The sequence below is a fragment of the Tamandua tetradactyla genome, chromosome 13 (assembly GCF_023851605.1).
Source record: "Tamandua tetradactyla isolate mTamTet1 chromosome 13, mTamTet1.pri, whole genome shotgun sequence".
Lineage (NCBI taxonomy): Eukaryota > Metazoa > Chordata > Mammalia > Pilosa > Myrmecophagidae > Tamandua > Tamandua tetradactyla.
Genome location: NC_135339.1, coordinates 87,123,798 through 87,146,563, shown reverse-complemented (window position 1 = coordinate 87,146,563; position 22,766 = coordinate 87,123,798). Strand labels below are relative to the sequence as shown.

Sequence of the window (22,766 nt, the reverse complement as noted above, 5' to 3'; positions counted from 1 at the left end):
CGGCCGGGGAGGCCCAGGGGACTTCTGGGAGCTGCTTCTTGACCTGGAGCTGCTTACACGCTGGCTGTTCTGTAATAAAGATGTGCCACGCTGTCACGTAAGTGCTGTACACTCTGCTGTGCGTGTGCTATGTTTCCATAATCAGTTAGAAGTAAAAGGAAGCTGAGCACAGGACAGGGAGGGTATTGGCGGGGTCCTCTGGCCTGTACCCCACCCAGGGGCTACCGCAGCCTGGGCCATGGAAGCAACTCCCCACTCCCTGGTCCTCAGGACTGACACCGCATGTCACTCCTCCTGGGCACTCTGAGGTTACATTAGGGCTGTGCCTGCCACAGGGGGCCAGGGGAGGGTGAGGAGAGGCACGCGCTCACGCTCGCCCCACATCCAGGCCCTGGGGAATCACCTGCCTCCCCCCACCCAGAGAAGGATGCAAGGCAGAGCCCTCTCGCCTGGGCTCTGAGTGTCCCCATCACTGCCCACCCACCAGAGCATCCTTCCTGCAGAGCCCCCGGGCCCTTGCTGCACCCCCAGTCTGGGCCCGTAGGTTCCCCCAGAGCCATGGGGTGTGTATGTTGGGGAGCCCAGTACCTCCAACCCCATGTGGTTCCTGAGAGCCAGCGAAGCCCATCCATTCCCAGACGGGAAGATGCAGCCTTAGTCCCTATCGTTGGCGGGAGATGAGGGAGGGGTGCCGGCTCAGCCTTCTCTCTCTAACTAGTGCCTGCAGAGAGGGTGCCTCTTGCTCCTGGGCAGGCGCCACCCTGGGGTGGCCTTGTGGGGGGCATCCCCTATGTTGGGGGGTACTCTGGGAGGGGCCAGCAGTGTCCCGTGACTGGACGCTGGTCAGATGTGGTGAGTGATTCTTTTGGGATGATCTTAACTCCAAAAACCGTGCTTTGTAAATCACTGCATTTACTCTGCCCTTTTTGTTTATAGGCAGAACAAATTCCAACAGTGGATCCCTCTAGAAAGTGGGATTCTGGGTTTTCTTCTTGTTTCTTTCCCGTATTTTCCACACAGGGTGTCTATTTCTCGCATGATTAGAAAAAAATACATTGATTAAAAAAAAAATACTTGGGAATATTTTTATTTGGTTTTGTTTTTGTTTTTCATTTAAAACTTCTGTGCATCCTTGAGTTAATAAATTATTGAGACATCATCATGATTAATGTTTTTTTCCTGTATCATCCTCTTTAGGCCCCACTCTAATACCTTGAAAGGGGTTGAATGAATTCAGATTGAGCCAAAACAGCAAGTTATTTTGTAAAGACAATGACACTCGGAATCTATTTTTCACTTTTCTTCTGGCAACATGTCAGGAAGTCGGGTGCATTTTTGTCAATACTCATTAAAAGAACGTAATTATTTCTGTTTATGACTTTAGTAGAAATGAACCGTTTTCATCAAAGTCCTGTATATTAAGTTATCGATTTCTACTTTATCATAGCGTATTCTTGGTTTACTATCCACAGAGCAATTAATAGAATATTCAAAATAATGTGTAGTTTGGAAATAGTCTTCTGTATAAAAGCTATATGCAATGTTCACGGGGAAAAAAAAACTTTGTAACGGGAGTTAATTTTTTAACATTATCCAGATGTTTTAGGTTGCGTGCTTGAAAGCTCTCTAATGTATTCTATGATCACAATTGTTAGTAAATGGGAGCTGAACTGTATCAAGCAGAAAAATGATTTTCTAAAAGGGCATCCTCTAGATGATGTTACATCTTCTAAATAACGTGGGCGAAATTACTATTTTCTTTGTCCTCTCTCCTCCTGGGTATCTTTTTGTCTCCATTTTACTGCTTTTTACATAGTGGTTGTTGAAAGTGGATTAAACTTTCTAAGTTAAACCTTGTTTTAAATGGGATTGGTTCTGTTTGGAGAAATCACCTGGCAAATCTTAGAAAAAATACATGAATTTTTTAAAGAGAGAGAAAAACATTGTGGGCTCTGTTGAAACGTAAAATCTGGAATTTAATGGAGATCTTAGGGGTAAAACATATTTTCTCTGTGTCCCGGATGTGACCGCGACAGCCTGGTTCCCTCGCGGTGGCCCTGCAATCTAGATGTTCCGTCTCTCGAGACAGGCCAGGAGCTCAGGGAGGACACCACTCCGGGGCCCTGAGACCCTGGCCCTCGCTGGCTCCTGTCCCCACCTTGTGCTCCCGGGCACCTCTGAGCCCCCAGGGAGAGGTGTCCTGGCTGCCATGGCCCCTGGCCCGGCTTTGTCCCCACCAGAATCACAAACATGGGAAGGGGTGCAGAGCTCCTGAGCCCAGGATCTGGAAACCCTCGCAGGAGGCCATGTGGCGGGGCCTCGGGGCCGCGGGGCTGTGGGGATGGGCCCTGGCTGCCCTCAGTGGGAGTCTGAGCTCCCACCCTCTGGCCACGTGTCCTGCCCCCTGATGGGGAGTGAACTGCCCACCCAGGTGGGAGCTTTCAAACACGACTGGGTTCCCCGACCCTGGGGAGTGTGGAACTGTGCCCCTAGGGCTGGAGGAGACGCTCACCCCGTCCACATGAGGGGCGCCTGCCAAGGCCTGCCTGTGGGCCCCCACGCCGAGGCGGGCATGGGTGACGGAGGGGACCACACAGGCTTGGCCCCCAGGACATGGTGATGTGATGGGAAGACAGACGTTCAACGCAGAGCTACTGTCGTCTAGTTGCGGCAAGAGCAGGGGACAGGCAGATGCGGCAGGAGAGCTCCCGAGACGGTGCAGGTAAACGAGGCCGGGCCGGCCCTGAGTCAGGGAGAGCGGGCAGGCTACCACCCAGACACTATCGGTGAGGATGCCTGGGCAGGTGGGCTGCACAGAGACCCCCTGGGGACAGGGTCTGGGCAGGAACCAGGAAGCTGCCAGGATAGGCGGCATTCAGGGCAGCAGATGCGTGGAGGGAGACATGGAGGGGGATGCCGGGAGAGATGGGGAGGGGGATGCCGGGAGAGATGGGCAGGGGAGCCCCAGGGAGGCAGAGGGCCTGAGTGTACCCTCCCTTGGGTCCCTGGCCTGAGGAGGCAGGAGAACCGCAGCCCGAGGCCAGAGCAGGACAGGGCTGATGTGGAGGGACAGCTGCTCTCCAAGCCCAACAGACCTTGGGGGTGGGAGCCCCAGGAGAGCCCAGCACCTCCACCCCTCCTGCCCCAGTGAGCCCTGCTCAAGGCTCCAGAGCGCATGAGGGGTGTGGGGAGGCATCACGTCTGAGCACACGGCGGGACACGGACTGCCGGGGCTCCAATCCCACTTGCCAGCTGGGTGACCTCAGGTGGGTCACCCAGCCTCCCCGTGCCTCAGTTTCCCCACCTGTAAGATGGGAGCACTATTAGTGCCTACGTCTTTGGGCCATTGTGAACATATTTATAAGCACACAAGAGCTTGGTAAAAACTTAGCAATAAATAAGTGGATGAGTCGACATCACCCAGGGGCCGGACTCCCCAGAACGCCCTCCCTGGGGTCCCGGTCTTTGGTTCTGTGGAAGCCACGGTGCCCACCTCAGCCGTGGAAAGCACCTGCACGTGGGCAGTGGCATGAGCACTGCCCGGCCCTGGAATGCCTCGGGCGCCATCAGATGTAACTGTGGCAGACAAAGTGCCAGGAGAAGGTCACGTGTGCAGACAAGCTACAGTGTGGCCTCTGGGAATGCAGCCACCTGGGATTTTCAGGGTGCAGCAAGGCGAGCCCCTGGGGCTTCCGGCTCCAGGAGTCTGGGCCTCCTCACTTGTCCTCCTCGCCATCCTCCTGGACTCCCCGTGTCTCTTCCGGGCAGGGACTGAGGCAGGACAAGCTGCCCCACCCGTGAGAAGGCAATGGCCTGTGTCTGGCCTGGCGTCTCTGGGGCAGTGCCGCCTTTAGTCCAGGAACGTGGGGTGCAGGGACCTGTCTGGGCTCACCCGCTGCCCCGTTGCAACCCACCCTGGCCTCGCAATGCAAAGTGCTGCCGATTGTACGCGCAGCCTGCCCGGCCCACCGCCTGTTCTGGAAGCCCTCAGTCAGGTCCCCCGAGCCTCAGTAGCCCCCTGAGGTACCCCAGCAACTCGCTGGCCCCATCGGTGACCCGAGGCAGGTCTGTGGGCAGGCACAAGCTCAGAGTCTCCATTCACTTTTCGAGCTGCTCTGGGGACACTAATGGCCCTGGTGGACTCCCAGGGAGAGGACCCCCACCTCCTGTGGCTGGAGGCTTGTCGGGGAGCACTGGGCTTCAGAAATTCCATCGCACGGGTCCATTCTGAGCCAAGGGTAATGTTGCTGCAAGCTGGACACCCTGTCCTGGCTCTTTGCACAGTAAAGCCTTCCCCAAAGCGGACCCTGGAAAACATTCAACTTCAATCTAAACCTCCCTTTGCAGTTCTGTGGGCTGGCGGGGCAGGCTCGACTCAGGGCAGGACACCCGGAGCACGCCAGGTCCTCTCTGCCATCGTGTCTCCCAGTAAACTCCTCCTTCCCGGGTCTCACCTGGCGAACCCCGCCTGCTGACGGGGCACGCATGGCAGGGTCTCACTTGGAGGGAATGCCTTCCTCCATTAAAAAATATTAAAATAATTTAACAGATTTCCATAGGCCTTACTTTTTTTTTTTCTGATTTAAGAAAAGAATAAGGACATTTTCTTTGACCCTAAACATTACTTTCCCACAGCCCCTGGCGTATGGGCAGGAATGGGCATGGAGGTACCAATCCCATTTTAAAGATGGGGAAACTGAGGCCTGCAGAGGCTTGAGCAGGGCGTGATCTCAGGCTGCGTAGCTCGGAGCTGGGCTCTTGCTCATGCTGTCCCATCACCCCCAACCTTACCAAGTCACTCTGGGGAATTCAGGAGGCAGACAAGCCCCAGGGGACACTCGGGGGCCCCTCAGGACTTCCAAAGGTCACCCCACACTTCTTCAGATCATCCAATTCCCCAGAAGGGGCCCCAAATAACCACGCCACACTTGAAGTCCATCTGCCCAAGCTGAGGCTACCTTATTCCCTGATCCCAAGAGGCCTTGATAAAAATAGTTCAATCCCTACCACATTTTGAGAAAGTGCCTTGAAATGTCATGGGAGGCAACGCAAACTTCTCAGGAAGTGCTTCCTTCCTGATGTTACATCTCTGCTGCATCAGCGAGCTGACAGTAAGATCCTGGACTGCTTTGCAAAGCCCAGGCCCTAGGTGTCACCCTACTACCAAACAGCTATGGGACCTAGGCATCAGAACACTTTCCTGAAAAATGAGAGAGAGAAAGAAGGGCCCAGAAAATTCCTAAGGGTTCTTCAGGCTGTGTGAATAACTGGCAACATAACCTCATCATCACTGGACTTTTCTAGATTCACGTGACCAAAATACTTGGCAAATTCTGGCAGGCAGCTATGCCGTTCAGGGGTCCCACCTGATTGCAGAGTCTTTCTTTGGCCCGGAAAGGGAGGCCTGTCCTCTTTCCTAGAGTTGGTTGAAGAGTGCGGGCCAGATGCCCTGCCACGTCGGGCCTCTCCTTTGCACCCACATAATATCCCAACAGGGTGAGAAGCGAAGGATCCAGCAGACAGAAAAGGGGAAGGCAGTGGTAGAGGCAGGAACTGGTCAGCTGTAAGAAAGCAGAAGACTTGCTGACCCTAAGAAAAGTGCCGGCTGGCAAGACTGCACAGCGAAGTCCTCAGAGTGCCCCTGCGTGGTGGGAGATGGGGAGGCCATGGTCGGTGCCACCTGGGAAGGGCAGCCGGGATGGCAGAACCTCCAACCAGGGCTCGGTCAGAGCACAGGGGTCCCGGGCACTGCCAAGTGCTAAAGAGGACTTCTCGTCCTCACACACACCTCTGCCCACCCGCAAAGCCCATGCACACTCACGGCTTTGTTTACACGATGCCATCGAGTCACTCACACCAGGCTGGAAGCTCCACACTACTGGGGAATGTCAGCTCTGCTCCCACCCAAGGAAATGGGGAGCCTGGCTCCTTGCTCTGGGGCCTCAGTTTTCCCAGTGCAGTGGGTGAAATAAGGCCTGATGGATATGCCCTGGGCCTGCCTGGCCAGTGTCTCTAACGGGCACTGCCTCTAGGCAGCCTCTCTTGGTGGAGCTGTGAAGGGCTTCTGGAAGCTCTGGGATCAGGCCTCTGCTGGGCCTAGGAGGGCACAGGGATGCAGAGGTGGCTCCGCTGGTGCCAATGGCTCCAACAGGGCCCAGCCTGCCTTCCTTGCCTGATTGCATAACCTGCTCCCGGGCTGGGCACGCCCTGCTGCCCACTCCCTGCGGCCCGTTTCACGCAGTCGCCTGAGCCTCCAGCCAGGGCTCCCTCCCAGCACCCAAGAGCCTGCTGTGAGGGCAGGGCTCTGATGCCCGAAATATCTTCCCGTGCCCCCACCATACTCCAGGACAGCTGCATTCCCAGGACCTCTCCCAGCAGGCAGCAGACAGGGAGGGCAGGTGGGGAAACTGAGTTTGGTGAAGTGAGCTGAGGCTGCGAGAGGAGCTCCGTCTGAGCTCATGGGTCCCACAGGCCGAGGTTATCGGATGCCTCTGGCGCTCAGGTTCCTCACTTAACAGAGACGACCCTATTTCCTTACGGGCTTGTGCCTGGCACCCTGTAACTTCTAGGTTATTCTAAAAAGATGGCAAGCACTCTTCTTATTAGAGAAGCAGAGAGCTACCTTCCCCGTGGCTCCCACCATCCCAGGGTCTGGCGTACCAGCAACCTTGCTGGGCCCGTCCGGATCCCACTGGGCTGGAGCTGTGGGGCAGGACTTGTTTTCAAACAGTTCAGGTTCCCAAACGTCTTCTGCCAAACGGGGCCTGATTCTGCTGCAGCCTCCAGAGGCGCCGTCAGAGCGGCACTGGAGCTCTCCCTCCCCGCAGCCTCACAGAACCCTGGGGAGCTTTTTACATTGGGCCTGGGCCGTGCAGCAGAGACCTGGGGGGCCCTGGGCAGGCGTTCTCGGGCCTGCAGAGGGAGGGGCTGGGGACACAGGGCAGCCAGTGCGCTCACAAGCTTCCATCCGGGTTGGCCGCGGAGGGCCTGGATAGAATTTATTTTAAACTGTTTTGTGTGGAAACACTGAGGCTTCCTCTTTGCTGGCTGGTGCCAGGCAGGTTAACCCCTTCCTCTCCCTCCAGGCAACTCCTGCAGGAACAAAACCAAGAATTCCTTCCACTGGCTCCCCACCCCCACTCCTACCAGTGCCCAGAAATGCAGCTCTGTGATCCAGGCCTCTAGGCGGAACACTTGGGAACAAGCCCAAAAAACAGGCCAGAGCCCATTCACTAAAGGTGGGATGAGGCAGAGTGAGGGTAGAAGGCCTGAGGCAGGGGACCCGGTGCCTGCCCCACCCCCAGTGCATAGGCCTCCTGCCTCAGTTTCCTCATCTGCAAAATAGGGTGAAGGAGGAGGGGTCAGTGCTTCTCAAACTTGAAAAACTATTTTTAAAGCAGTAGAACCTTATGACCCCTGCCCAGTGGAGCTATTCTGGGAACCCCAATGCAGATGAGAAATTTCTCTGGCTGAAATTGCTCAGTCCCCCTGTTTCCTCTGAGCAGGAGGACTGGAGTGTCTCAGCCCTGGGCTCTGACTCCTCCTGGCCCCTGGCTTCTGCCCCAGCACTACTCTGCAGCCTGAACACCCTGAAGCCAGCTTAATTTTAAAAAGCCACTGGCCTGACTTTAAACTACAGAAACAAAAGGGACAGAGCAAAACGCTGGCCCATGACAGTGGTTAAGAGTGCAGATAATGGAGCCCAACTCCCAACCGCCAGGTACTGTCTCTGACACTTATCTGCTGTGTGACCTCAGGCAAATTACTTGACTTCTCTGATAAAGGACAATATATTAATCATCTGATAGGGTAGTTGTGAGGGCTAAACCGGTTAGTGGAATAGACCCTGGCAGAGTAGGTGTTGTGTCCACTCCCTGTCACAGTAGGGTTTTTCCAAACCTCAGGAGGGAAGAGCCAGCACATTTGCAGGGGGAGGATACCTTGGCACAGAGAGCAAGCCCCTGGTCACACAGCTGAGCCGGGTACACACTGGGCAGCAGGGTCCCAGAGGCTGTACTACCTGGCCGTGAGGACTGGACAGAATATGTTTCTACACGGAATCTTCCAGATGGAGTCCATGGCACAGAAAAAAATACCCGGATGCCACGAAAATCTTTATTTTGAACAAGTTGCAGGAGGGACCTCGTTGCTCCTTCATATGGTCAGAACAGTGAGGTTCGTCCGGCCCATCCAAGTCAAAGCCACAGCCACCAGCAACGCCAGTCTGCAGAGCTCTGCCACCCCCGCCACCAGGTCAGAAACCATCTCTCCGGGCGGCCAGCAGCGGGCAGGGGAGAGGTGCCCACGCGCGGGCTCCCGGCAGCTCGCCAGGCCTCGGCCCCTGCGTGCAGGCACTGTCACCCATTCTGCCTCCGGGAGGTGCGGTGCCGGGGGCCCGGCAGCCTCTGCGGGGTGATTCCGCCCCTGCCCGACCCCTAAGCCCAGGCCCTGCCCCTGCCCCTGTCCCTCCAGCAGCCGGGCCTGGCCTCTGCCGAGCCGGTGCTGCCCCCTTCCTGCGGCCGGCGCTCCTCACAGCCGCCTCTGCTCTGAAGGATTCAAGCAACTTTAAAGGGAAAATACACTTCCACGCCGCAGGGGACGAAGAAGGTCCAGGCAGGCTCCACCCGGGAAAGGGCTCAGGAGAGCCGGTGGCTGCAGCCTCCAGGCAGCGGCGGGCCGAGTCGGCGGCAGGGGGCGGGTCTGCTCCCGAATCAGACGCACCACGGCTCCCTGGCTCCTACTGGGGCGTCAGCCTCATCAGCAAAGCCCCAGCTCTGGCTGGCCCAGGCCCCTCTACCTCCTCAGCCCCAGGCCCTGCTCTTTAGGGAGCAGCTCAACACCCCACCCCTCATGGCCTGCAACTGCCCGTGCCTGCCGACCTGCTGACCTAGGGACCCCGACTCAGGGCCGGGGGCAGCCCGCCCTCTCCTCCCCATGCAGCAGGCCCTGACATTTCCAACTGCACACCGTTTAAATAAAAAGTAAAAAATTTCTCCACGCAGCATCCCAGGGAGGCTGGTGACCATGGCGGATACTCAGTCTGAGTAGCAGTGGCAGCCACAAGGCTGGGAGCAGTGAGAAAAATCACAAGTGATTACACTCGGGTGAGTTTTTCCCTCTTCTCCATGCAAACCTAAAAGCTTCTGAGCCACTGCCACAGTGTCTCCTGACCAAGGTAGCAGGTCTTGGCCGGGCTGTGGTCTCTGGCTGTGACTTCTCAAGGAGGTTCCTGCCCATCCCATGAGCCCTGCATGCTGGAGGGTGCTGGCACCCAGGCCCTTGCTGCACTGTGCACATGGGCTGTTCATGGAACCAGTCTTTCCTGTTGGTGTGTATATATTGAGCGCCTACTGTATTGGAGATGCTGGGGATTCCCCCAACGGGAATAAGGATAAATGCTCAGCGAGTCCCCAGTTGGTAAGACAGGGGGCCAGGGTTTGGACTCAGGCTTCCTCTCTGTCTCTGGAGCCTATGCTCTTCCCCAGAGGCTGGGCGCATGCCCAGCTGCCCCCAGCAAATGGCCCCTTTCTCTAGCTCTTCGGCTAAGCTCACACGGGGGCAGTGGGCGGCCGGCTGGGACCTCCCAAATGCACAGGGGGAAGGCCCTGCCTGCGTGTGAGGCTTGGCTGAGAACCACAAACACGAAAGTGGCCTGGGTTGCTGAAAGGTCTCCCTCGAGGAGAGAGACTTAATAAACGCAGGCATCGGCCGGGTGCAGGGCGCTGCAGGAGAACAAGGCTGGCGAAGACCCATACTTGGATTCTAGATACTTCTTCCCACTCAAAGGAGCAGGCTTCTTGGGGAATGGCTGATCCCAGGGCCGAGGCAAGGACAGAACAAGAAGAGCCGGAAACATCTTTTTGTGCCAGAAAGCAAGGAAGGGCTCAAAGGATGGTGGGGACGGGACAAAAGGACACAAAAGCCAGCCTGGAGGGGCTGCCGCTGGCCATGTCGGGGACAATATGAGCACCCAAATAAATAATGAGGCGAAAACATTGTAACACATTCATAAAACAGCAAGCCACGAGTCCGCACAGGCGCACCTAAATAACTGGGGAAAAGAAAAAGTTCTTCCTTCTGGTGGATGGCAAAAGCAAATGTAGGAGGAATGACAGGCTTATCTGGCGGCCACTGTGGAGATGATTAATTCGGACAAGAAACGTCAATGGGTGCTAAAAATTGGTGGATGAAAGTAGGGTGGGGAACAGGATTTCAAATGGTCTCAACGGACCTCCCCACAAGCACCAGCCACCACGGGGGACCCACCTGCACGTAAATCTGTGGGCAGCACATAAGTCTCAGCCGTGCCCCCGGGGCTGGCCCGGAGTCCCTGTGGGGAGCATGGTGACCCTCCCGGGGTCTGGCCCAAAACGCACGATGTGGATCATGTCGTAAGGAAACAGCGGGGCGCCTCCAACACTGGGCCGCATCCTTCGAAGCTGTCAGTGCTGGGAAAGCCAAGGGGTCGAGGGGTCGGGGGCCGCGGGAGGCCGGAGACCGGGCCACACAGGGCCACGTGCAGCTGCGTAACAGCCCTTCCTCATGATAAAGGGTGTGACTGGACAACTGGCGAAACCTGAACGGGGCCTCTGGCTGGCATGAGGGTATATGGAAAATTCTTGGAGAATAACAAGGAGGCTGTGGGAACTCCAGGGAGGGCCAGAGAAATCCTCCCGGAGGCGGGGCATGGTGTGGGTTTAACAGGCCTTGGCAGGCCACAGGACAACCGCGTGGCCTCGGGAAATTCGCTCTGCCACTTGCAAGTCCCACATGGAGCCAGCTGGTTGCCTGAGGGCCTCGCAGTTGGGAGGGCTCTGGGATTCCCATCATCAGGGAAGGCCCTGATGACCCAGGGGGACACCATGAGCTGGGGAAGGGGCCAGAGGCACAGGCAGAGGGAACAGCCTGCCTGGAGGCTTGAGGCCAGGGGTGGAGTCTGGGGGGCTGGAGGGTTGTCCTCCCCAAGTGTAGACCTGACCTCTCCTGCACTCCCAGGGGAGGCTGGGGGCCTGTACCCCTCCCCAGGACAAGAGTGTGTGCAGAGTCCCAGGCTTCTCTTCCTGGAGAAGACGCCAGCTGGGAAAGGCAGAAAAGCATTTGCAAGGCTGATACGGGCCTATGCTACCTGCTTTCGCCCCTAGGATCCCTCCCCACCTGCCAAGAGATTGTCCTGGACAGGCAGTGACCTTAGGCCTCCACAGTATCCTCTGCACCCATGGGTGGGGGTGGGCAGAGGCAGGCTGAAAGCCGTGGAGACAAGCCTGGTTCTCAGAGGCAGAACCCTACACCAGTGTGCCCCATCTGGGCGTGTGCATGTGTGTTTGTGCATGCATGATCAGACCCAACTGTGGGGCCTGGAGATGTATGTGAGTGAGGAGTACGTGGATATGAGTGTACATGAGTGTGCAAGAGTGTACTGTAGAGGACTAGATGTGAAAGTGCAAGAGACCTAGGTGTGAGTGTGCAGGGTACCTGGCTTAAGTGTACATGAGTGTGAATGAGTGTGAATAAGGGGACCTAGGTATGCATGTGCAGGGCTGGGTGTGAGTGTGTCATGGGGGGCCTGGGTGTGAGTGTGTGTGAATGTGGGGCCTGGGTATGTGTGCAGGGCTGTGTGTGTGTCATGGGGGTATGAGTGTGTCAGTGTGTGTATGTGGGACCTGGGTCTGCATGTGCAGGGTTGATGTGCCATGGGGGCCTGGGTGTGAGCACATGCATGTGTAAATGTGGGACCTGGGTGTGCATGTGCAGGGCTGTGAGTGTGCCATGGGGCCTAGGTGTGAGCGTGTGAGTGTGTGAATGTGGGGCCTGGGTGTGTGTGTGCAGGGCTGTGTGTGAGTGTATGCCGTGGGGGCCTGGGTGTGAGCACCCCCGCCAACCTGGCAGCCAGGCGCCCTCTAGTGGCCCCAGCAGAAAGCAAGGATGAGGGAAAAGGGAAAATGAAAGTTGGTCCTAAAAGGCATGAGAGGACTAGAGAGAGAGGACTGGAGACAAAGGACAGCGAGTGGAGCTGGAAGCGCGAGGTGCCCAGGAAGTGCACTCCCTGGGGATTCCAGCTTGGCTGGTCCCGGCAACTTCCTTGGAGAGTCCCGTGGCTGACACTGACCCCCAGCCCAGCCCTGTCCTGCGCAGCAGGCCTTCCTGGACCTTCGGGGGAAGCCAGCTGGGACGGGGCCTCCTGAGACCACACCCCAGGGTGGCCTGGGCCCCTGCAGCCCAGCGAATCTCGAGGCCGCGTTCCCGAGACCAGCAGGAACTCGGAGACCAGCAGAGCTCGGCCCAGCTCAAGCCTCGTGTTGCCAGGACGTCCCTCTGCACCCAGTGCTCTGAGCCTGCAAGTTCAAAAACAGCCCTCGGCCTCCATTCCATGCCAGGGCGGCTGGGACCCAGCTCTCAGGTGAAAGCCCTCCACAGGCCCAAATGTGGGTGTGTGTGCAAGCAAGTGTGCAGGGCCTAGGGGTGACTGTGTGCATGTGCAAGTAGACGTGTGGGGCCTAGGTGTAAGTGTATGTGTGTAAGTTGGCGTGTAGAGCCTGGATGTATGTATGTGAGCCAGTATACGGGGCTTGGGTGTGAGTGTGTGTGCACGACACAGTATGTGGGGCCTGGGTGTGTGTGTGTGAGCTGGTGTATGGGGCCTGGGTGTGAATGTATGTGCGATCCAGTATGTGAGGCTTGGGTGTGAGTGTGTGTGCCTCTGAGCCAGTATATAAGGCTTGAGTATGCGTGTGTGTGTATGTGACCCAGTGTGTGGGGACTGGGTGAGTTAAGTCAGTGTGTGGGGCCTGGTGTGTGGGGTCTGGATGTGAGTGTGTGTGTCTGTGAGGCTTGAGTGTGCGTGTGTGTGCGTGACCCAGTGAGTGGGGACTGGGTGAGTATGTAAGCCAGTGTGGGGGTCCTGGTGTGCATGTGCAAGCTGATGCATGGGGCCTGGGTGTATGGGGCCTGGTGTGTGTGCAAGCTGGTATGTGGGGCCTGGGTGTATGGGGCCTGGTGTGTGTGCAAGCTGGTGTGTGGGGCCTGGGTGTATGGGGCCTGGTGTGCATGTGCAAGCTGATGCATTGGGCCTGGGTATATGGGGCCTGGTGTGTGTGCAAGCTGGTGTGTGGGGCCTGGTGTGAGTGTACAAGCCAGTTTGTGGGGCCTGGTTTGTGTGTGCGAGCTGGTGTGTGAGGCCTGGGTGTGAATGTGTGTGGCTGGGGGCTGGTGCATGGGGCCTGGGTCTGAGTGCGTGTGAGCCGGTGTGGGAGGACTGCGTGCGTGTGTGTGTTTGTGGTTGGGAGCCGGTGTGCGGGGCCTGGACATGAGTGTGTGCGTGACCCAGTGTGTGGGGCCTGAGTGTGAGTGTGTGGGGATCAGTGGGTGTGCCCTGTGTGGGCTAGGGCAGGTGACAGCGGTGCATCCGGTGGCCCTGGAGAGCCACCTGACCTCACAGCCACAGAAACCACAGCCCGCTGTGACCCAGCCTGGTGAACCCCATCAGAGGGCGCAGCCCGCCCCTCCGGACCTCCTTCAGCTTAGTAACAGGGGGCGGAGGAGGCCGGGAACCCGGGGCCCAGTGTCCTTGCTGGAGTCGGCCGCGCGGCTGGGTCAGAGTTTCCGTCACGAGGAGGCCTATTTTCAGTGATTTACATTCCTGGGTTGGGAGGGGCCCTGGCCGGGTGCCGTGGGTCAGGTCTGAGCTGTAATTAGGCTCAGGGCGTTCAGCGAGCTGGGGTTCTGCTTTTAAGCTACCTAATGAACATGTGTCTGCAGGTGGGTTTTCTTTTCTAAGAATCCTCCCAATTCACAAACCTGTTTATGAGAAGTGTTACGCTGTCATAAAATATTTAGAGGATACCCCAAGGATGCTCGCTCAGGTGTCCTTCCTTCCAGCCTTTTCCCTTTTCACGGACCTACACACCTACATCCACCTGCCTTTTTTAACAGCTGGGCTCCAGCTTTGTGACCTTAGGGAGGCAGTCACAGAAGCGGGGGGCCCCAGAGGCATGGATGCCAGCAGAATCCGGCTGTAACAGCATTCCCGACTTCTCTGGCCTCAGTTTCCACATTTGCAAATAGGGAGAGGGGGAGATTGATAAGGAAACGTCTTTGGGCTCCATCGCCCCATCTATGGGGGGGAGAGGCAGGGTGGCCATGGGGATCCGAGCCCCCAGCAGACACTCATTAACGTCATCGGGCTCCGAGGGTGAGGGCGAGCCTTTCTTTAGCCTCCAACTCTGCCTGACATAGTCCCTCCTCATTCCCCCTCATTCCATCCCTACTGGGGGGCAAACCCCCCTTGCCACGTGGCCTGCTCTATTTCAGGACAACTTTGACACATCTTCGTGAGCATCGTTCCTCCAAGGTTAAATGAGGTCCCTTCCGCTGCTTTCCAGAACACAGAGAAAGCGAGTGAGAAGAAGGCTGCCATGGAGGTCTCTCCCTGCCCCTTGGAAAGGGGGGCCACGGGAATGTCAGAAAGAAGACTGTCCAGGGGGCTGACCGACCTGGACAACTCAGAGACTGTTTAGATCAAACTCAAGGCAGCCACAGTGCTCTATGACTCGCTGTTAGGAAACGCCAATGTAGAGGTGCCACTAAACTAAACAGGTCAAGCTGGCTTCAGGCAGAGCTAGATCCGGGTACTGGAACGCTCTCTCCCCCACCTCCAGGCTCTGCTTTCCCGCATGCTGCCTTCTCCCCCACCCAGATTTTCCCCCGGGGTGACGCAGCCTGCTGCTGGGAGTTCCCGGTTTATATTTCACTGGACACTTTCCCAGAGGTTCCAGTGACTCAAGGGGCCAACTCCCAGGCCCAGCTCCGATCCCATGCCCATCACTGTGGCCAGGATCCCTCTGCGCTCCAGACCGGCCAGGCCTGAGTCCCATGCCAAGGCCTGTGGCCCGACGGTGGATGGGGCGGAGGAGGGGTGATCCCACAGGCATGTAGGGAGCAGAGGGTGTGGAGACTGGCCGGCAGGAACAAAAGGTGTCTGCCACCCTGCTATGTCACAGCTGAGGAAACAGAACCTTCCGGACACACCCAGTCCTGCACCCCATGTCCCAATTCTCTCTTCAGAATCAGCCAAGGATGCCCCTTCTGGGGAACCCAGCCCCACCTTCAGTGCCTGCTCCCCCACCCCCAGGGGCCCCTGACCCGCAGGGGCCAAGGTGGCGACCCCCAGCCCTTCTCCCCATCAACCCCTAAGGAGCTTTTTGGGGCACACTTTTCCTGACACCCCTCCCTTGCCCCGTGAGGTCTGAATGCCACAGACATAGCAGACATCTGCTTATGAAACTGTGGCCCTTTGGAGGGTCAGAAGCCACTGAAACAATTACAGTTCTGGCCCTCTTGGGGAATGCCTGGCCTGATGTTGAGAGGGAGAGGGCCCTGGCCCACGGGTGGGGTGCAGGGGAGGCGCTGGCTCGGCTGCCCACTGAACACACAGGCAGGGCCACTGAGTGAGGACGGCCTGGCCCCTCTCTCTGGCAGCTGACAGTTTGGTGGGGAAGGCAGTAGGGGCTCGAGGCCCAGGGACTCTCGATGGATTTGTTCCCTGGGGAGCTCCCCAGGAAGAGGCAGGAAGCAAGCCGGGCCTGGGAGGGTGATCGTCTGAGCCGCCTGGTGGCAAGAGACGCGCACAAAGGCAGGCAGGCGTGAAGGGCCACCCGCTCAGGGACGGTCGGCTGCAGGGACGGCCGTGCTGAGGCTGGGGAGCTGGGGGAAAGGGGGCCGGCAAGGGCAGTCCAGAGAGGGCCTGACCATCCCGCTCTGGAATGCTCTGCTCCAGGTCTCTGCTTGCCTGAGAACTAGACGGGGCAGCCCCAGGGCAGGGCCCCGCCACACCGCTCCCCGCCCTCGTCCAGAGCAGGGCCTGGCTCGAAGCAGGCACGGGGACGCAATGGGGCGGAGAGGAAGCACCCTGGGAAGGCGGGTCAGGGAGCCCAGAGCAAGGGGGAGGGGAGAGCCTGGTCAGCCTGGTCCAGGATGGACAGACCGAAAGGGAACTGCCAGGAAGGGGGTCGCCAGGGAGGCCGCAGCCATTGGGGGCTGTGCCCCTGGGGACCGAGCCTCCCCCTCCCCTGTGCGTCCCCAACGCGGCTGAGCTAATCCCTACTTGACACGGGAAAACTGAGGCCCAGGGAGGGTGCTGTGTCCAAGTTAGTGGCCAGCCAGAGGCAGAACGACTGGGACTCGCCCCTGGTCAGCGGCCACACAGCTCCCACTATCCCCTGCACTGGGGGGACAGGGCCCAGGCTTTCCCGACCTGGGCACCTACCAGGCAGGGCCACTGGCCACACGCTCTCTGGTAAGACTGTGTGAGGAGGCCGGACAGGGAGCTGGTCCATGGCGCCCCCACCCCAGGGGCATGTCAGGGCATGTGGGTAGCCACGGGTCCCATCTAGGACACAGGAAACTCAGCGCAGATGAAACCAGATGCCACATGACCATCAGAAATGAGGTCACACTGAGGGGTGCCTTGGGGGCCTGGTGAGGCCCTCAGCCGTCCCTGTCCCCACCCCTTCTTGGTTTCTCAGAGGAAGAGACAGAAATCAGAGATCCTATCAGTGGCTCACAAACGCATCCTCCCTGGTGTGCCAGAAGACAGCGAGTGCAGTGAACCCCGAACCAGCGCCTCAGCAAGGGAGGGTGTGCGTGAGACCCCAGGTCTCAGACGGAGTCACCAGAGGGGCAGGCTCTGACCGGCCTAAGCACCCCAGGCACATGGCAGGGTAAGAGAACATTCCTGCAAGCGACGATTCAGGCCACAGTTCTGGCTGCAGACTCAGGGCGGTGTCCCCTTACTCCTCTGGCACGCTGGGGGTGCGGGCGCTGCCCGGGCCTGCCTGGCCCTGACCCCCCCCATCCCCACGCAGGAGGCTCGGGGTCAGGCTGATCCAGCCACAGAGGCAGCATGGACCTACCTCCTGGGGCTGCCACCTGTTGCTTCCCCGCCCAGGCCGTGCTGCACTCACACTCATCTCGGGCAGGGCTGCCTGTGTGGGGACAAGGAAGCCCCACCGAGCTCAGTGGGCCCCTGGCCACTCGAAATGCGTAAGGGGGCTTGAGGCTGGGAAAGTCGGGCGGAGCCAGGCTTGAATCTAGACTCCAACACCGGCTGGCTGTGTGGTCGAGGGACAGTCTCTCCACCTCTCTGTGCTTCCGTTTCCACTCTGGTAAGCAGGGATGAGAGGAGAGGCTGTTCCGGGCTGCACTGAGGTTCACCTAACGTTTGGGTGAGCACTTCACAGGCCCTGCCACGGGGCTCTCTGTAAGGTCAGGTTCCACCCGCTGGCTGGCTCCTGGCACCCGGCACCCTCTGCGGGCGTCCTGAGGATGAGGAGAGCACACATGAGCGGTGGGCCCAAAGCACACACCTGTGATGTGTGTGGAGTGACTTCTGGAATGTCCCAGCCCGGCCCACAGAAAAGGAATGAGACCCTGCAGACCCTTTCCCAAACCTCTTCCCACCACTCCCAAGCCTTCCAGAATGCCTGGGTCACCCGCAGGTGCCCGAAGGCCAATTCCTAGGGCTGGAGGCTGTCAGGGGGGTCCTGCCTCCTGGGCTGATCCCGAGGCCTGGGCACCTCAGATGTCTGGGACAGGAAGGTGGGAGAACGCCCCGCAGGCCTCTGCCTGCCAGCCGGGTGGGGTGCGGCCCGTAGGCTGGGCTCTCAGGCGGCAAAGACGGAAGGACGCGAGGACGGGAGGACGGGAGAACAGGCTGCAGCGGTCTCTGCCGCCCCCTGCTGGGCAGGGCGTGGTATGCGGCCGGCGCTTGACGTGCGCAGGGCGGGGCCTCCGGGCAAACCCCGAGTCCGAGTCCGGAGCCGCCTGCTGGGAGCTGCCCCCTCTTCTCCGTGGCCATTTGGGGAGACGAGCAGGAAGGGGAAAGGGGAGGACAGGGAGAGGGCCCCTGCCCACAGGCCCCACGCGCCTCGGCTCTTCCACTTCTGACCTGGGGAATGCAGTCACAGGGGGGCCGTGAGGGTGGGTGGGGGGCCGAGGGGATCACAGGAGGGCGTGTGCCTGAAGGGGGCTCCCTGCAGCGGGGACGTCAGCGGGCCTGAAGTCAACCCCGCCACCAGCTCCCTCTCCTCTGACGTGGGGAACCTGTGGGGACCCCCAGCCCCGACTCGCATTCTGCCTGGCTTCCCACCACAGAGAGGCCGTGGCCACTGGGGGAGCTGCCCGAACCCCAGGCCCATCTCCCACCCCCCTCCCAGGTGACCAAGGCCAAGGTCCAAGGCCATGGAGGCCCTTCAGGACCCAATGCTCACCATGGGGCCACTCGGAGCGAGGTGGGGAGAGGCCCAGCCCAGCGCTGTGGGGAGTACACGCCTCGTCTGTGTCCAGGGCGGGCACCCAGGGTCAGTGCTAGCTGGACCAGCCCCTGCCCTTGCAGGGCTCCCAGCTGGTGTAGGACGGCCGCGCTGACCATCTAACGGTGCAGGAGCAGCCCTGGGCATTTCCACAGGGGGCACAGTTCACCTGGTAAGAGGCGGCTCCTGCCCCAGAGCCAGCCAGCCAGCTATGAAAGCCACCGAGGCCTCCAAGGATTTTCAGCCCCCCACACAGTGAGGTCCCAGCAAGCCCACATCGGGGGTCCCTGGGTCCAAGAGCCAGGGGAAGGGGGCCACGCGGGGCCAAGGGCCAGCCCCCCTCCCACCAGAGCAGAAGTTACAACAAGAGCTGCACACGTGAACCATGTGTGCAAATAAAGATTTTCACAGCCACATTAACAAAAATAAACGGCTGGGATTCATATCAATGACATATTTTATTTACCCCTACAGAATCCAAATATCAACGTTTCAACATGCAATCAGTTTTAAAAAGTACCAATGAGATCTTTTCTCCCACTAAGACTTTGAAATCTGTGTGCATTTTACTGACAGCGCATCCCAATCTGGACCAACTGCATTTCATGGGCTCAGAAGCCACCTAGGGCTCATGGCTACCTCGCTGGACAGTGCCGCTCCCGAGAATCGCTGACTTCAACACGCGTACTCTCCTTTACATATGCAGACTCTGCATCCCCTTCTCTGTGTGGATGGCCCCCCACTTGGGTGACACGATCTCACCTTATCTGAGGGCCACACTGCATGCTGACAGAGGCAGATTCACATCCTCACAGAAAAACCAAAAGGTCTGAAATTGTACACACCTTGAAAGAAAAGACAGGCTAAGCCCCAGGCCCGTCCATCTGGGCCAGGTGACCCTGCCCCTGGAAGCCAGACAGAAGTCTCCCATGGCATCCACGCACACAGGCCAGGTGCTGACCACACGTGTGCACGGAGCAGCTCATTGGGTGTTAAACATTATGACGAGGAACTCGAGGGACAGTCATGGAACAATGCCATAGAACACTGTTTGAGCAAAAAACAGGCTACAAAAAAATATAATCCCATTTTTATAAAAAAAGAGAAAACCCAGACCTCAGTGTTGTTTGGCTGCACAAGACAAGGCAGTCAGGAGGGGCCGGCCAGCTGCCGAGGGGCTTTAATCTCTTGGTAGAAGGGTCATGGGGGGGGGGGTCCATATCACACTTGGGCCATAGCCGCCCACACGTCCACCTGTCCACGGTGGACTTCCTGTTGGTGTGAGCTCCTCCATGGAGCCAGCGACCCAGAGGTGATTCGTCACTTACAGGCGCACCTGTTGGAAGAACCCACCCATTTTCTTCTCCCTCAAGAAACCCAAAGAAGCCCCATGTGCGAAACTTCAGAGTCCCTGGTTGGCCCCTCTGACTAGGCCAGGTTCCTGAGTTTTCAGAGGAGGGGCTCTCACGTGCTCCTCCAGGCGCTCCCCGAGCACGTGCCAGGTGCTGGCCGACGGCTGGGCGTCCCCTGGGCGTGGACAGCATTGGGTGCATAGCAATGGGCGCTAAGTATCAACCAAGGGTGCCAAAGCCTGCTGCTTGGCACGAGCCCCTTATGCAGGAAGAGGAGTTACATGCAACTTTGAGGGGAAGGCAGGACCCCGGCTGGCCTCCCGGGAGAAACTCTCCAAGGCTTGAGAGTGGAGAGTCCCTCACCTCCTCAGGCCAGACCTAACTGAGTGGAGCCAGGAAACCCTCCTTTTAGGTCCTGGGGAAGTAAAAAGGTCCATATTTCCATTGTGCCTAGGGGCTCCCAGAGTCAGGAGGCGGCTGGCAGGCACTGGCAGGGACACCAGAGCTTTGAGACCTCTTCACTCACCTTGTAATCAGTCATGAGCACTGATTACAGTCAGTAATCAGTAAACCACAGGTCCCAGGGATCCCTTACATAAGACAGGGACCTCAAATTGACAGGCTCCGAAACCTCTTCTCTGCACCTATCAGAGAAGGTTCAGATGCAACTGACCCCCACCCTGGCAAACCCAAATGCCACTGGGTATGCACATTTTAACCAAGTCCCGCCAGCATCCACAAAATTACACTTTCCATGGATAGCCACAATCAAAACCACCTAGAAGAAGGAAAGACAGCACTCTGATGTCTAAGACACCCTCAACGGCCAAGTGCCCAGGATCTGGGCATTTAAACACAGGGTGGTCACCAAAAGGCACCTCCTTATGCCCAGCAGTAACCGACACTCCACAGGTCGGTGCCCATGGGGGACCTGCTTGAGACCAGCCTGACTTTCGAACTAGCAAATAAAACACAATCTTCTTCTGGAGACGACGGTTCGGCTCCAAAATATCCCCACCCAAGGATGCATTGTCTCCAGGTTCTGTCTCTCGTGCAGCCTGCGAGGCCCTGGAATGGAGAAGGTGGAGCAAAGGAAGAGCATGACCAGACGGGGCTCGGCCAGCTCAGCCCAGGGTCTGACCACACAGGAGATGAGGCACAGCCCGCGTTCAGCCTCGCACCTTGCCGGGCGGCTGCCCCAAACACAAGGCTTTGCATTTTATCTCGGAACTACGCACCTTCCCAAATCCTGGTGTGCAACTCTCACCCTGTAGCCAAAGCTGCTCCACCTCGCCACTCTCTGCCCCAGCAGGTCAGCCAGACCCATCCTTAGAAGACAGTAGCACAAAAGACAACAAACGCCCACATATTGTTCTGTTTGGGGCTGGGGGGCGGGGCAGAACCCACCTTTATTTTGAAAAAAATAAAACAGAAACATGGCCACCTGGCTGGCCAATGCGCTCAGACACTGACCTGAACTTTCCTGTCCGCACCTGCAGGCCCCTCATGCCACACCGCTGAGCACCGCCGACGTCACCCACAATGTCATCTCCGATCATGAGGGCCTGTCGTGGAAGTGAAATACACTCAGAGTGATGTCGGGAAGATTTTATTCCCGCGCTCCTTCATCTTTTTTGACGTAATAAACTGCTGGATTTGATGTTTAAAACCACCATCATACAAATTAAACAAGATAATATTGTCATCGTATTGATTAAAAGTCAACCCACCTTGAATATATCTCCTGCTGCCCCCCTGGGCCGCGACTCTGAACGGTATATATTTGTGCAATTTGAAATCAATCAGCAGACGTCAAAGTGATTTGTGCACAAGGACGGTGGCGATGCAGAAGCTGCCTTGCCTCTACGTGAATACAGGCTGAATTTTACCTGATGGTAAATATTCCATACTTGAGTTGTTTTCCCAACACTTGGTGCTGTGAAAACTAAGTAAAACTCTGGCAAATCTTGTAGCCCTGTTTAAAAGGTTTTGCTTTCAATGTTCAATGTTAGAAGGAAAGAAAGAAAGCAAAACAATATACAAACACACACAAAGATGAAATGTATGCAATCTGGGTATCATTTCAAAAAGCTTGCCATCCAGTATATACTCTCCTGCCTGTCACAGCCAGAAAACCAGACAAAATATATAAAATAACAGATTTCAAGACACTGGACAACAAGTAATGAAGGACCCATGAAGAAACAAGCTCTACCATTGCCCCAGTTTTCTGCCTTCAGAGAATTCCCAGACTGTGAGTGCAGGGAAGGGGTCCCTGCAGACTCTCTGGATTGAGGAGATGGAACTGAGAGTCTGGGAGACCACAGCTATACATAGGACAGAGTATCAGAGAGGAGGGGACATGCAGAGGGCCCCCTCAAGAGCTCAGGAAACTCAGGAGAGAAAACTAACCAAGGCTGAGAAAAGAGCGGGTGGCACTCACACGGGGCTAGGACAGTGTCTGTTCCCACGTCAGACCAGGGACGCTCACAGTTCCTGGGGCAGTGGGTGCAGTTCTCAGAAGAGTCCAGCCTCCATAGAAGGAATAATTCTCTCTAGACTTAACCCTGCACTGGTGCTGCTTCCCAAATCATGAAAGAAAACTCTGGAAAGGTCAAATCATTTCCAAGTGACTTAACTGGGTCCCAGAACAAAGCTCAAAAATATTTACAGGAACACAAAAACATTCAGCACCAAAGAAGACAAAATGTATGGCCTTCAATAAAAAATAATCAGGCACACAAAGAAAATACCATACTCAATGAGAAAAGTCAATGAAACTGACCCAAAATTGACAGGTTAGAATTAGCAGCCAAGGACATTGAATAAGTTCTTAGAACTATATCCCAAATGTTACAAAAGTTAAATAGAAACATGGAAGATAAAAGAAAAAGACCCAAGTCAAGATTCTAGAGATGAAAATGACAACGCTTGCGGGACTCTGTGCTGAAAACTGGCTGAGATGAAAAATACAGCAGATGAGATTAATGGTAGATTAGACATTGCAGAATAAAAGATGAATGAACTTGAACACAAAGCAAAAGAAACTATTAAAAATGAAATAAGGAAAAACTTTTTTAAAATTGAATAGATTAAATTGAACAGTGAG

The 22,766-nt window shown here is 57.1% G+C and overlaps 1 protein-coding gene across 2 annotated transcripts in view; it reads right to left on the bottom strand.

The window, feature by feature from the left end:
- LHPP (phospholysine phosphohistidine inorganic pyrophosphate phosphatase) overlaps positions 1-22,766 on the bottom strand; it is a 143,764-nt gene that overhangs the window by 63,203 nt on the left and 57,795 nt on the right. For both annotated transcript variants that reach the window (XM_077126342.1, XM_077126343.1), the window contains exon 6: positions 21,131-21,222. In XM_077126342.1, coding sequence (XP_076982457.1) covers positions 21,131-21,222 — 92 coding nt within the window. The remainder of the gene's footprint in view (positions 1-21,130; positions 21,223-22,766) is intronic.